This window comes from Eublepharis macularius, chromosome 12 (assembly GCF_028583425.1).
Source record: "Eublepharis macularius isolate TG4126 chromosome 12, MPM_Emac_v1.0, whole genome shotgun sequence".
Lineage (NCBI taxonomy): Eukaryota > Metazoa > Chordata > Lepidosauria > Squamata > Eublepharidae > Eublepharis > Eublepharis macularius.
Window position 1 is genome coordinate 2,204,250 of NC_072801.1, and position 14,043 is coordinate 2,218,292.

Genomic DNA, 14,043 nt, shown 5'->3' on the forward strand with positions numbered 1-14,043 from the left:
TAAAAATCATTTATTAAGAGGAACAGAAAGAAAAGATAAAGAACCAGCAAGTTCTTGGTACACGTAACACTGTTTGAAGGTGCTGTGGGCGTGGACAGGGTTCCGTCCCTAGAGGGCAGGAACAGCCTGTGCTGGAAACAGCAACCAGGTGCCGGCAGGCTGCGCTGGAGTCCATGCATCTTTCACAAAAGGGATGTTACAGAAGCAAAATTGCACAGCCAGGGAGCAGCCGCTAGTGTTGCCTTTCCAGGCACAATACAAAATCTAAAAACCCGTGGCTGGGTTCACGCTGCACAGGCTCTGCTTTCCCCAGCCAGGCAGCACTACAACGGACCATTAAAGCTTTGAACGGAATGCACAGAACATGCACACTGGCCTTTCCGTAACATATTCTGATTCAAAGCTTGTTTGGGGCACATTTCAAAAGTATCTGCCTGAGGCCTTTCAAAGAAGAAAAATCAACACTGAGCAATGAAGGCTGACATGGGGAAAGAAGGCTGAGGCTGCAAAGAACTTGGCAGCCCTTCTCCCTTCTCCTTTCAAGAGCACTAATGGGAGGCTAAGCCCTCCCCCCCCACCCCCACCCCCCGTGGTGAGGGGCTAAGGCCCCAGGGGGCTTCTGGCTACGAACTGCTGACCACATTGCTATGCGGACACCAGCACCATCTTGCTGCTCAAGAGACAAGGGGGGGGGGGCACCAGGGAACAGCCTTCCTACAACCCCCTCCCAAAAGCCAGCTTCAAGATTATCCTTTAGTCCTCTGGCCAAAAGTGCTAGTTTCTTCGTTCTCCCCTCAAAGGAAACCAGTGCCTCAAGAGGGAAGGGTCTAAGCCCTGCCTCCCCCCCCCCCGCAGTGCCACTTTTGTTCCCAGGGTGCGACTCCTCCCTGCAGTCAGTTCTCTACTACACTCTGCTGCATGTGAGGATCTGGACCACACCGCAAGCAAACACCACTGCTGCCAACTTCCTTAGTGTGACGTTTGCAGCTGTGCCGCTTGCCATGCCTCCAAGAGCAACTGCAGGAATCACAACAAAGAACCGACTGGGAGAAACAGGTTCAAAAGAAGTACAGTAATTTCCAGTGTATAAAAAACTATTTGTATTGCACCCCTTTCTACAAAAAAAAAACACCACACACACCACAAAAACACACAAAGCATTTACACTCTGGGATGAAGCAATAGAAATTCCAGGAGTAAAAAAAGCAATGAAGGGAAAGAGACTGAATGTTTTCTTCTCCAAATAGAGGAGGGCTAGCAAAAACGTTGTGGAAAACAGCAGTGGCCTCCCCAGCCCAGCTCAGATGATAGTAAACTTGTGCGAGTAAAAGAAGTCAGCACAGGACACATACCACATTACGCTTAGCTAAGTGTACTGGCCCACGCTGCTCTTTGAGAAAAATAATATAATAATATTTGATTTATATACTGCCCTTCAGGACAACTTAATGCCCACTCAGCGCAGTTTACAAAGTATGTCATTATTATCCCCACAACAATAACCACCCTGTGAGGTGGGTGGGGCTGAGAGAGCTCTGAGAGAGCCATGACTAGCCCAAGGTCACCCAGCTGGCTTCAAGTGGAGGAGTGGGGAATCAAACCCAGCTCTTCAGATTACAGTCCCGCGCTCTTAACCACTACACCAAAAATAAAAAGCCCCAAAAGGGCAGAGCTGCCAGGTTAGGGTATGGAGCAACCGAAGCCCTCTGACCCAAACCTACAGAAAGTGGGGATCGAGGCCTGAAGGGATGAGGATCCTGCACGGGTCACATCCAGAAAGCAACCCACTACACTGCAGAAGGAACGAGGAGGAGGAACAGTCGTATCGGCAACGTGTACTGCACAAATACCACAGACACTAATGGGATGTGCATGAGCCCATGTGTGCTCACACGACTCCCTTTCATGTTACGCTCGTGCAGAACACATCCCTTGCAGGTGCTGGCCATGATGTTTCCTTCCCCACCTGCTGCTGGGTCCAGCCGGTGGCTTACTTGCGGTTCATCTTAATATCCTCCAACCCCAATCAGTTAACGTTTGAGCCATTTTGCCAGAGCTGCCCCCCACCCCGCCCCGGAAAGAAAATGCTGACTCCTGCCTGCTCCTTCAAGCTTCCTGCTATCCCATTAACTGGGGGAAATGTATGGAGATACAGAAGAGATGCGGAATTCCGCAGTGGAGAGGCAGGGAGGGAGGTGGGTGGCACACAGATGGATCCAGCATGATATACAGGAGGCTTGTTGTGAGTCTCTGTACAAGGGATACACACCTCCCTCCAATGGCAATGCACATAGGAAAGTGTTTGCGCTTATGACCTGCAGCAGCCGGCACCTTTCACTTCCTTCTTGACATAGTCATGCAGTTTAAACCGGGGCTCATTGGGAAGTTTCATCGCTCTGTGCTTCAGCTCCCTGCAAATGGAAAATAAGGTGGTTTGGTGAGCTGACAAGTTTCTTAGCACAGGGGCTAACAACCTGGTTCCCTGCAGGAAGTAAGGACTTCATTGTTGAGCACGTGCAGGCAATGGGCTAGCGAAGTATTTTCCTGAACTTTGTGGGACTTAACTACAAAGCAGCTTTATTTTGTTTAGATCAGAAACCCTTCATGAAACGACACTTCCCAAGAGTTCTTTGGTGGCGGGGGGGGGGGGGGCGGGATTATGACTAAATTGGTCTGAAGCCCCCTTACAGTTGTGCTGTAGCTGGGCTCTAGCAGCCAGAATTGCAACAGGCATAAGATACGGTACTGTACAGTATTTTTTAGGGCCCAAGCATGTCAACATACATCAAGGGGCAAGTGTAGTGGGGACTCCCACCCTTGCCTGCTTAGCGGCAAAAGATCACAGAGTCCAACCTCCCAGCTCAGAGCCAAGGGCACATTCAGGGCTCCCACATCCCACCTCGCACGGTCATCCCTCACAAACCAACTCCCAGCAGAGAGGACACGTTTGGCCCAAAGAGGCCCTGAAAGTCAATGGCCCCACAGGATGATCTGAGCAACCAACGCAAACCACAGGTGAGAAGGGAAGGCCAAAGAGATGCACTTACTTGGCAATGGCCGTGAATGCCAAGTCCACATTCAAGCCACTTTTGGCACTGGTCTCCATGAAGGGCACTCCGTATTCCTGCCCAACAAGACAAGAGTCACAACCTGCTTTTTTCTCAGCATGTGCTCTCTGCAGAAGCCTAAAGTTAACAACTGTTCTCTAGACACACCACATCCAGGTATCCTGATGAAATCCACTTTGCCTTCACCAGGGCTTTTACAGCCCTTAAACAAACAAACAAAAAATTGAAGGGAGAGGAACAAGAATGTTCTCAGCTAGACGAACCCTCTGAGGCAGCCAGGTGCTCCACCACTGGGAATCTAAAGAATGGGTGTCAACCAAAGGCTGCGTGCATGCAGTGGTTCCACGAAAGGCTGAAACAGGCCTTACCAGGGCTCATTTTGAGGGGGAACGCGTGGGAACGCAGTTCCGGCAGTTCCCCAAAGAGGTCACATGTCAGGTGGCCCCACCCACCTGACTCGGCCATTTTGGGCCCGTTTTGGCCTGGATTGGGGCCGAAACAGCCCGGATCAGGCCTCTCTGATGGGTGGTGGATCACTCTCCTGCCCAGCAGTGGCCCGATCCTGACCATTTGGGGGCCGTTTTCGGCCATTTTCAGCATCCTTTTGCCATTTTGGGCCCAATTTCGGCCCGGAATGGCCAGGATTGGGTCCAAAACAGCCAGGATAGGTGATGTCAGGGGGTGTGGCATATGCAAATCAGTTATGCTAATGACACACTTCTGGCAATGTCAAGGGGCATGGTATATGCTAATGTGTTATGCTAATGAATTCCTCCAGCTCTTTTTCAACGAAATGACCCCTGGGCCTTACATTTAATTTTACAAACCTATGTACTTCAGCCACAGAGCTGGGGGTATGTGTGCCACCTTGCCCAGCATGGCTCCAGCAGAAAGAAAAATAAATTGTATATGCAAAGTATGTATATTGGATGCACTTGCACTGTGTCCAATTCTTCCCAGAAATCAGCTTCCCTGGGAGCAGAATCTCATTTTGTTGTCATGGTGAGTATGCACAACCCCGGTGCGGACAAGGTACCCCGTACCTTGGCTAACTTCTCCCCATCTTCTCGCTTTACCACTCGCTCCTGTGTCGAGTCCACCTAGAAACAATGAGAAGGCAATAGTGTTTCAGACACCGGTTAGAGGGCTGGACACTTGGTGCTGATTCCACACATCACGGATGCTCCCGGTGGGGCTGAGCCAGTTCAGCCACACAGCCAGCTCAGGACAGAATTGCCAGCCCACGAGCGCTTCAGGGTATTTGACAATCATCTACTCTCTGCCAAAGTTATGCTCTTCCTGTGAGAAAGAGTCTGAAATCCCTCCCCCCCCCCACACACACACACCGCCTCCCTCAGCAGCAGAGGCATCAGTGTATTCCTGTTCTCCGCACAGATCCGTCCAAGCTCGCTCCACTCACCTTGTTCCCCAGCAGCATAAGGACCACATCCTGCTTTGCATACTCTTGAATTTCTGTTAGCCAAGCCTAGCCGAGAAAATGGAAATGAGAAGAGAAGACAAAGGTACAGGTTAGACAACCAACAAACGTCCAGCAGCACAAGGGGCAGCATGCTTCCTTCGGAAAACCTACAGAGGAAAGGAGGGGGGGATCCTGTATCCAGTCCATGTGAGCACGGGGAAAGCAGGTGACTCCAGTTCGCACAATGGTGGCACCGCTGCTCTTTCATGAAAAGGGGCTGAAAACTGTCAGGCTTGTCACCTGCTACTGAGATGTCCCAAGAGGCCTTTTTTCACTTCTGGCTGACTTTGTGTATTGTCTTTGTGACCCTTTTTGTTGTGCTGGTTTTTGTTGTTCCTGATTCATTTGTTTTTTTAAGGCTTTCTATATGTCACTTGCGTGCAATTGTTGCAAAACCGACGGTACAAGGAAACAGCAAATGGCATGAAAACTGTAGAGGCTGCAAACTTCAGTGCTACCCCTAATCTTGGGTTTGAAAAGTACATCTGAATTCTTGGGAAACTGAAACCAAACAGCATCCCTTCCCCAAATCGTAGAGGCAGTCCCCGTTTTCCGCTGGCTCCTTGGTATGGGATGTGCTTCAGAAAAGTCCAGGAAGTATCACCTTTGCAGCTGTGGAGAACGCCTGTTTGGGAGCAACTGCTTCCACCTTCGGATGATGCTTGGCTTGGAACCTCCCTACATGAGCCCCACCCCTTCCCATGGCAGCTATTTTGAGATCTGGCCTGCCATTCTGTGGTGGTGCCCACTACCCTTTCCCCACCTCAGGGTCGGGGGTGGGGGAGTAGCTCTCAGGTTTGGACACAGAACAGGAGCACATGATTGTGCTCACGTTTCCAGGGCACACTCTTTCAAGAGAGGGGGAAGGATTCCCCAGGCCTGATGAATTATGAAAGGGCAGTGTTTCAAGTGTTTCAGTGAACATTTAAATGCCAGAGTAGTGATTATCGCTGTTCCTTCAAAGAAACACTCAAGTTTAAGTAATCCTGCACAAAGAGAGACTCTCTCCAGCACACAGGAGTTTGGAGGTCATATTGTGTTCCACCACTTCTTATGCCTTGCATGTACACAGGGCTCGGCAGCAGCAACGCCATCCCCTGGGCCGAGCAATTAGGAGCTTTATTAAAGCCCTTTCCCTCCCACACAAAACCAGCAGGCAGCACAAAATAACTTAAACACTGTGAGGAGCAGCTTCCACCCAACAGTGCCTGCTTATTACCTCTGCTCAATAATGACTTTAATTAGGGGCATTAGTCTCATTTGCAATTTAATTTTTGCGGAATATCCTACAAGATTGGAGGCAATTGCTGGTTCTGCTGTTGGTTTCTCCCTTCCCCCACCTCCCCAGTACAGAACACATGTTAAGGCCTAAGAAAACGTTGCAAAGAGAAATGGAGTGACCCTGAGACCCTGGAACAGGACACAAGAGCGCAAAGCCTTCCCCGATTCAGGTGGACCATTCAGAGAGAAAGTAATGGGCCAGCAGACAACCAAGGAGCAAAAACAACAAAAACAGGCTATCTCGGTCCTCGACACTCAAAACAACCAGAGAAAACTCACCCCGAGATAAGAGTAAAATAATACAGTCGTGAATAATTAAAGTGCAAGTGCCTCAAGTGAAACTTACATACTATATAAATAACAAAGTTGAGAGTACAATACAATATCATAGTACAATAAATACAAATTCCTTCCTGAAAAGTCCTTATCCAATTATCTCAGGGTGGATTTTCTCCGGTCGTTTTGAGAAGCAAGTAGCAAAAGGCCACTCAGGCAGGAGAAGGATCACAACATGTATAGTAGGAGTCAGTGCTCTGCCCTTCAGCCGGGAGCACAGGAAATTCCCTGGCACAGCCTCCTGTGAACGAAATGAGACCTGACAAGAGCTTGGTCCTACTCAGGGCTTTTTTTCAGCAGGAACGCTGTGGAACGGCGTTCCGGCACCTCCGCCGAGTGGCGCGGAGGGCCATCTCAACTCCCCTCTGCCTGGAGATCAGGGGGCGGGGCCACCAGCCATGTGACCATTTTCTCCGAGGGCAACCCACTGAGTTCCGCCACCTCTTTTCCCAGAAAAAAAGCCCTGGCCCTACTCAAAGGCTGCTCTTCAAATTTTGTGACTTTGAGGAATAATTTCCCCATCAGCTCATTGGCCAGGATGTTCCATGGAATCCTTGGGCTCCGTAGAGGACTCTGAGGCACAGCTGAGGTGTACATGCGAGGCAGGAAGCAGGGCCTCACCTTTTACCCTGACTGCGTGGAGATGACCAAGACACACCCAGACATTCACCTGCAAGATCAACCATGATGGACAGTCTGTCCTCCAAGTTCTCCTCCTTGGAGAACTCTTGATATGCAGGGGGCAAGTTCCATAGAAAATCACCTACATCAAGGATACACGTAAACCAGAGTATACCACACCTAAACACCAGGTAATATTTTGGCCACATCTACTGGGTCCCCATGTTAGACAAGGCTCCTTCTTATCTTTCCCCAGTCTATTAAAGCTGGGCTCTGCACTCTTTCCCTCCCAAACCATGTGCTTCACACAGAAAAGAATCCAGCAGCACTCTCACATCTACCCCACTTTGTCATCATCTGTGAGCGTCATCATGGCCCCTGCCATAAGCTATACTTTACAAGCTTCATGGTCTAGCAGCCCCTGCCACACTTTAACTTAACTCTTATGCTGGGGCTTGATATTCGTTGACCTGCTGTGTAAAATCTTGTGTGTAAAGGATCCTGTTAGCTGACCCAGCACAGACTATGTTATCTGACTATGCTGAACTTTTAGCAAGAAAAGAGCCGTTGCCACAGAGACATAACCTTGACGTTATAAAAACATTCTCTTAGCTCGCATTCCTGTAGATATCTACTGTAGCTGGATTCCTTCCCATTCACTGTAGATAGATCCGCTGTAGACAGAAGGGGGGGAACAGGGCTGTGTTTAAATGTCTATATACGCTGGGTATTGAGAACCAGACTTTATTCCTCACAAAGAACATTTTGGGATGCTGAACTGGGGATTATCAATAAAGCTGTAACTCCTGCAGTCTTGGACTCCTGCAGTGAAGTCATTGAGATTCAGCTGGCGGATCCTTGCATAATCTTTCATTAATGATTGATTTGAGAATGTAAGTTTATTGCCCAACTTATCCCCTCTCCCTCCCTCTCTCCGTGCCAATTTACTGCTGCTGTTAAATGCATATCAGAAAGGTAGGAAAATAGGCCCCTGGCTGCCAACATGCCTTACCCTTTAAGGATTGTATATGCCCCAGTGCTGTTACCAACAGCAGCCCAAGGGAAGGAAGGCCAGGATCAGACCAAGAGGTTATAGTGCCCAGGCCCCGATTCCGAGCAGCACATCTGGATGCTTTATTAAAGTGGGAAGGGGTCTCTTGCACAAGCACCACTAGGAATGCCTAGCAACACCACTGAGCTCTCAGGCCTCTCCCGTTCCTTTCATCAGGGCGTGCTCAGAGGAACCTCCACAGCGGGCTCTGCTTCAGAGCCATCTCTCCCCCACACTGCCACACACTTGTTTCTGGTGTGCATACAAACTGTATCCTACCACTTTGCTCAGTTAGGCAGGAAGCCTTCCTCCAGCAAAAGAAGATTTCTTCCTGTGAGACAGGCTTGCCAGCTGACAAAAGCCACAGGGAGACAGGCTCTGCAGTTCAGCTGAGCAGCGTGGCCGTATGCATGCCAGGTAAATTTGTCCGTGGAGGCTGTCACCATTTTTGCTTCTCCTCCAGAGATGGGCAGCGACACATCAGGGATGGGAAAATACTGAGCTTGCTGAGGTTAAACTCTGCCTCGACTTTGAGCTCTGATTCTGACAAACAGCAGCCAAGTTGAGAGAGCCTCTCCCCCTTGCTTGTGGAAGATGGGAACTGAACTGGGGGAAGGGGACGGGGCTCCTCTCGCAGGCAGGGGCTTCAAACTTTGTACAGCTCAGCGTTCAAGAATGGGACGAACACAGCATTTATAGACACACAAGTTATTGGATCCAGGCCCGGGCCTCTGCTTGTGTAGGAGGAGAAATAATTCTCCCCAAGAGCAATGGAAAGAAAACACCATTCCCTCCAAGCATTGCACCTTCGAGAGCTCTTCTGGCCTGGCACCTGCAGGAATCTTCATATAAGTGAGCAGATTAATTAACAACAACTGGGCCAGGAAAACAAAACTTCCCCAAACTAATTGCGGCATTAAAGGAATGGAAGAGTGCTTTCAAAGCTGCCAGAGAGCCAAAAATGACTGCAGTTCTCAGTAGGGCTCTAGCCTGGTTGCTGTTAAGTACTGACAGGAGCAAAATTAAGAGTTTTCTCCCTCCTGGAAGAGCACTTGATTTATGTGCAACAGCCAGACTTTGACATGGAAAATACGGAGGCTACCAGGATATTTTACTCTCCATTAACACTAATATTTACAATATTCAAAACGCTCAAAGAAGTTCACATCCATGCCACTTGGTGGGCAGGATGCAGTCTTTCTTCAGAGATGCAAATCTGCCAGGCAGCCACTCAGCCGCCCTCCCTCCCTCCCAGGCCGTGCCTTGCCGTGCCCTGGCTTCAACCAATGTGCAAGTGCGCGGACTGCCTGCTAATGGGAGTGGGTCACCAACAGGACACCACCGCAGTGCATCTGGGCTTCCCAGGGCCTTTCACGGGGCCGGTGACAATATCCAAAGCCCTCCCCAAAAGCCCAGCTTCATCTTTCCATTCCACCACGACCATCAACATGGGCCACAATCACCCTCTTCAAGCTCGGCCCCTTTGCTCAGAGAGGCACTCTTCCCACTAGGATTCCTCTCCCCAGGTGATTCAAACTCTGACCCTGGGCACTTGCCAGAAACGGGCTACGGGTGCTGATGTTCGAACTGGCGTTTAGTGCCCAGGAATGAGGAAGAAAAGCAGCACCTTTTCAGCCTGGCTAAGACCCGGAGATAAGCTGGGCTATCAAACAACTTCAATAAACACACGTACTCTCACAGAATACTCTTCAAGGCTACTGGTCTAAGCGTTCTGCCTTAAGGGAATTCTTTCCATGCTTACTCTACAACGTGCTTGAGAGACGCTGCCTCTCGTCACCATTTATATCCTCTGCCCAGGGAAAGAGTTACACGTGGAACTACAAAAAGCCCCAAAGTGTCAACAGCTAATTTATTTTTAAACTAGTAACAAAGCCCGTTCTGGGGAAAAATACAACGGGCTCTAGAAAGGGGAGGGTGGGCAGTCGGGCACTGCCTCCTCCTCCGTGACGGATATCGGCCAAATGAAGGCAGGGGCAGACATTGCCACCTGCTCTGCTCCTGATCCCGTCCAGGTGAAAGGGAGGGCGGGCATTGTCACTTGCTGTGCGCCTGATTCTGTCTGGGTGAAGGGGAGCAGGCATTGCTGCCTGCTCCACATCTGATCCCAACAGGGTGAAGGAAAGGGCGGGCATTTACGCCTGCTCCGCTCCTGATCTCCGCTGGATGAAGAGGGGTTGGACATTGCCTCCTGGTCCGTGCCTGATCCCAACTGGGCAGGGCCGGATCCAGGGGGGGCAAGGGGGTAGCCTGCCCCGGGCACCGCTAAAGAGGGGGTGCCGGGCGCGGCTGCCAGCTGCCCGGGAGGCTGAGCACAGGGTTGGGAAACCCTCGCCAGCCCCGCTGATGGGGCGGCTGGCTTGCCGCGTGTGCAGCCTGCCGCGCGGCAAGCCAGCTGCCCCAGCTCACGCCCTCGCTGCTGCCAGCTCCGCGGCTCACCGTGGGCTGGAGCAGCTGGCTTGCCGCATGGGCGGCACAGGGCAGTGGGGCGCGCTAACTGTGCGGAGGGCCTCCTAGCCCTGCGCTCAGCTGGCCGCGCGACAAGCCGGCCACCCCAGTGCCTGGTGAGCCGTGGAGCCATTGGCAGCGAGAGCGTGTGCTGGGGCAGCTGGCTTGCCGTGCGGGTTGCTGAGCGCAGGGCTGGGAGCCGCGTGCGCGGTAAGGCTGCCAGCCGCCCCACTGCCTGCCTGCGCTACCGCCAGCTCCACGACTCACCGGGCGCTGGAGCGGCTGGCTTGCTGCGCATGGCTCCCGCCCATGTGATGATGTCACAAGTAACGTCATCATGCAGCGCCGGGAGCGCGCGCGCGCACACGCGGAGCTCCCAGGCAAAGTTTGCCCCCGGGCGCCCGCGTGCCTAGATCCAGCACTGCAACTGGGTGAAGGTGGGTGGTGGGCATTGCTGCCAACACCGCGCCTGAACCTAGTAGGTTGAAGGGGAAGCAGGCATTGCCCCCTGCTCCGCTCCTGATCCCAACTGGGTTAAGGTGGGTGGTGGGCATTGCCACCTGCTCCATGCGTGATCCCAGCCTGGGCTTCCCACTGTGGTGCACTTGTGGAAGGACAGGCTTCCTCTTCTGGGCTTCCATACATGGCAGCGCCCTCTGGAGGCACACTAGGATAGGAAGTCAGTTGTCTGGAACACGGTTAGCCTTTTATACAGTAAGATTTATTTTAAATTAGCCTGTCATAGTAACAGGAGGGAGATAGATCACACAGATTAAAAACTCCCTAATGCAAACAAGATGTTTGCACAGAGCCCCGTGTAAACAGTTGTCAGCAAGCAAATGGAAACCAGGAGCATGACAAGAGGGGGGTCTGTTGACTTTGTCAAAGGCCTCACATCTACACCATACATTCTTTCCAGGCACAAAAAGCACCCTGGATTTTCAAGGAAGTTTTCCAGAATGAAAAGCCAAATTCCAGATGAATCCCAGGCCAGCTGGCATGCATTTGCAACATTTATTTGGGTCTTGTAAAAAGCTCTACCAGGCATGGGATTCCTCCCGACCAGAGCCTGGCCACTGGACATCACGGTCTACCCTCTCAGGAACCTAAAGGTGTCCACCCGACCCAGTTCATGTTTTCAAGCCCATTGCTAGACCCATAAGCACAGCCACATGTCAGCTGCACTAGAAAACATTAACCTCCCAGATCTGGTGGCCACAAGAGGACCAAACAGGAAAGGTTCTTGGTGGGCAGACTGTGCCTCACCGCTCAGGTTCTGGCACAATTAACCTGCCGTTTAGGGTGAACTCCCGGCCTCTGCCATCAGTCCATCTGCTCCTCGTCAGTGGATCAGGCAACGCACAAAGTTGGATCATTTCCTCAGGAAACAGCAGCAGGCCTTTAACTGAGAGTCTGGGAGTCAGTAAAGCACACTGTGCTATGCAGCCCATTTTACAGATGAAGCATCCAAATGAATAAGGCTCCTCCAAGACTTCTCTCACGCCTGCTTGAAAGATCAGGCTGAATCTGAGAGGGGAATGGTCACTGCCGAGGGTGTGTTTTGGAGGAACAAGACAGACCGGGAAGCAGGCTGTTAAAGAGGCCTCTTTGGAAAGAGAGGCAGCTCAGAGCAGGCCAGGGGCGTCTTGCAGCTGCTGACTCCACCGCCACCTCTCCTCCCATGATCAAGGCATCCCTTGGCATGTTTTGCTCAGAAGATTTCCTCTGAGGAAATAAGGAAAGGGTTTTCCAAGCAGGCCTGCAACTGGGCTGCAACTGGAGTCTAAAGGCGGGGGAGACCCTGTGTGGACTGGGACCAACGTATCTGCGGGATTCTCTCCCTCCATATATTCCCCGGAGGACACTCCGATCAGGGGACAAACAGCTGTTGGTGGCCCCTGGCCCCAAGGAGGCCCGCCTAGCCTCAACTAGAGCCAGGGCCTTTTCGGTCCTGGCTCCCACCTGGTGGAACGCTCTGTCTGCTGAAATCAGGGCCCAGCAGGACCCACTATCTTTTCGCCGGGCCTGCAAGACAGAGTTGTTCCGCCAGGCATAAGGCTGAGGCTGGGCCTCCGCTGGCCTGGAAAAAAGGGGGGTATAAATCTTAACCCTCCCTGTGAAGGCTGTCCACCATCCTGTTTTAAATGTGTTGTTTTTAATTAACATGAATTTTTAATTGTATTTTTGATATGTTGTTATCCGCCCTGAGCCCGCTCGCAGGGGAGGGCGGAATAGAAATCTGGAATAAATAAATAAATAAATGGGACCCACTTCACGTTCATGCAAGGCAACAGTGTCCAAGATCTTGCCACAGACTCCTCCGCAATGTGATGGGCAGACATTCAGCATTGACCCTTGAAGAGCACTAGCCTCTGCAATCCAAACCACAGCATTTCAAAAGGAGGGAAAGAAGGGCTGACCAAAGAATTCAACACTGTCTTAGTCTGAAGGCAAAATAGTAAAGAGTCCAGTAGCACCTTTAAGATTAACCAACTTTATTGTAGCATAAGCTTTCGAGAACCACAGCTCTCATCAGTAAGATGCATCTGATGAAGAGAACTGTGGTACTCGAAAGCTTATGCTACAGTAAAGTTGGTTAGTCTTAAAGGTGCTACTGGACTCTTTACTATTTTGCCTTCAGACTAAGACAGTTTCTCAGCCGCAGGCCTGCTTGAGAAAACTCTTTCATTTCATCAGAGAAAGTCTTCTGAGCAAATCAGGCCAAGGGATTTTTCAGAGGGTTTGCTTTCATACCAGAACCCTGGTGGTAGCCATTCTCTCGCTCCAGTTTCCTCCAAGGTAGTGGCTGTGGTTCCCCCCACCAGCATTGTATCCCCACGACAACCCTGTTAGGTTGCTCAGGTGGAAAGATTGTGACTGGCCCAAGATGGACTTCTTGTGTCATGTCTGAACCCCATCCATGCCAATGCTAATACTGAACCAATGCTTCATACTGTAACTTGATGTCCTATTGCCAATGCCGTAACTGTTTCTTTCACAGGCTGCGTGCAGGTGCTTATCTAACGGACTGTAAAAACTTTCAGTATTCATGACCCTGTGTACTGCATTGCTATGTCTTGCTTTACACAGTGACTCAACTTGATAGTACAGCTATGCAAGATGTTCTCAGGGCAAATTCACACCAAAAATCCCGTTTACTGTTGGGAGAGGAGAAGGAGCAAACATGTGTGTTAAGAGGAAGGTTTTTCCCAAGAATTACTATTCCTGTCAATCTTGCTCTTACTGCTTAGATGCTTACCTTGCTTCTGAGTAATCCTATGGACATATATTGAAATATTTGATTTCTGAATAAAACCATTTAACCAAGAGCCTGGAGTTCTTGCTGCAGCCCAGGCCTGTTCCTGGCAGAAGTCAGCAGAGATCCCTTCTCCTCCCTTGCTGCCTTCCACAGTGGCAGTCTGGTGCAATGGAAGAACATTTCCACATAGCAACTATTAACTGGCAACCCAGAAGTGCTGGCCTAGTTCCAGCGCATAAGCAATGCTCGTCACTGATGCTCTAATCTGTCACAAGCCACTCCTGCACAGATGTGCACTGGCAAAATCACCGTCTGTCATGTATGAGAGTTTGCACAGAAAAAAATGTGCTCTTGCTGGGCGGCAGGCAGCTCCCCTTTTGGCTCTGACATGCAGGGGCCCAGGGTAGTTCTCTCTCTTTCCCCTGCCACTCAACCCCCTGAAAGAGCATGTCTACATTTTCCTCTTCAATGCACACTCCCT

General features: G+C 50.9%; 1 protein-coding gene across 1 annotated transcript in view; it reads right to left on the reverse strand.

Annotated features, from left to right (window-relative positions):
* Positions 1-14,043, reverse strand: part of RAB26 (RAB26, member RAS oncogene family) — a 146,955-nt gene continuing 132,912 nt past the window's right edge. The window contains exons 6-9 of the mRNA XM_054992205.1: positions 4,489-4,554; positions 4,112-4,168; positions 3,048-3,124; positions 1-2,411 (exon numbers count right to left, since the gene is read on the reverse strand). Of these exons, the coding sequence (XP_054848180.1) occupies positions 2,309-2,411; positions 3,048-3,124; positions 4,112-4,168; positions 4,489-4,554 (303 nt within the window). The 3' untranslated portion in view covers positions 1-2,308. The remainder of the gene's footprint in view (positions 2,412-3,047; positions 3,125-4,111; positions 4,169-4,488; positions 4,555-14,043) is intronic.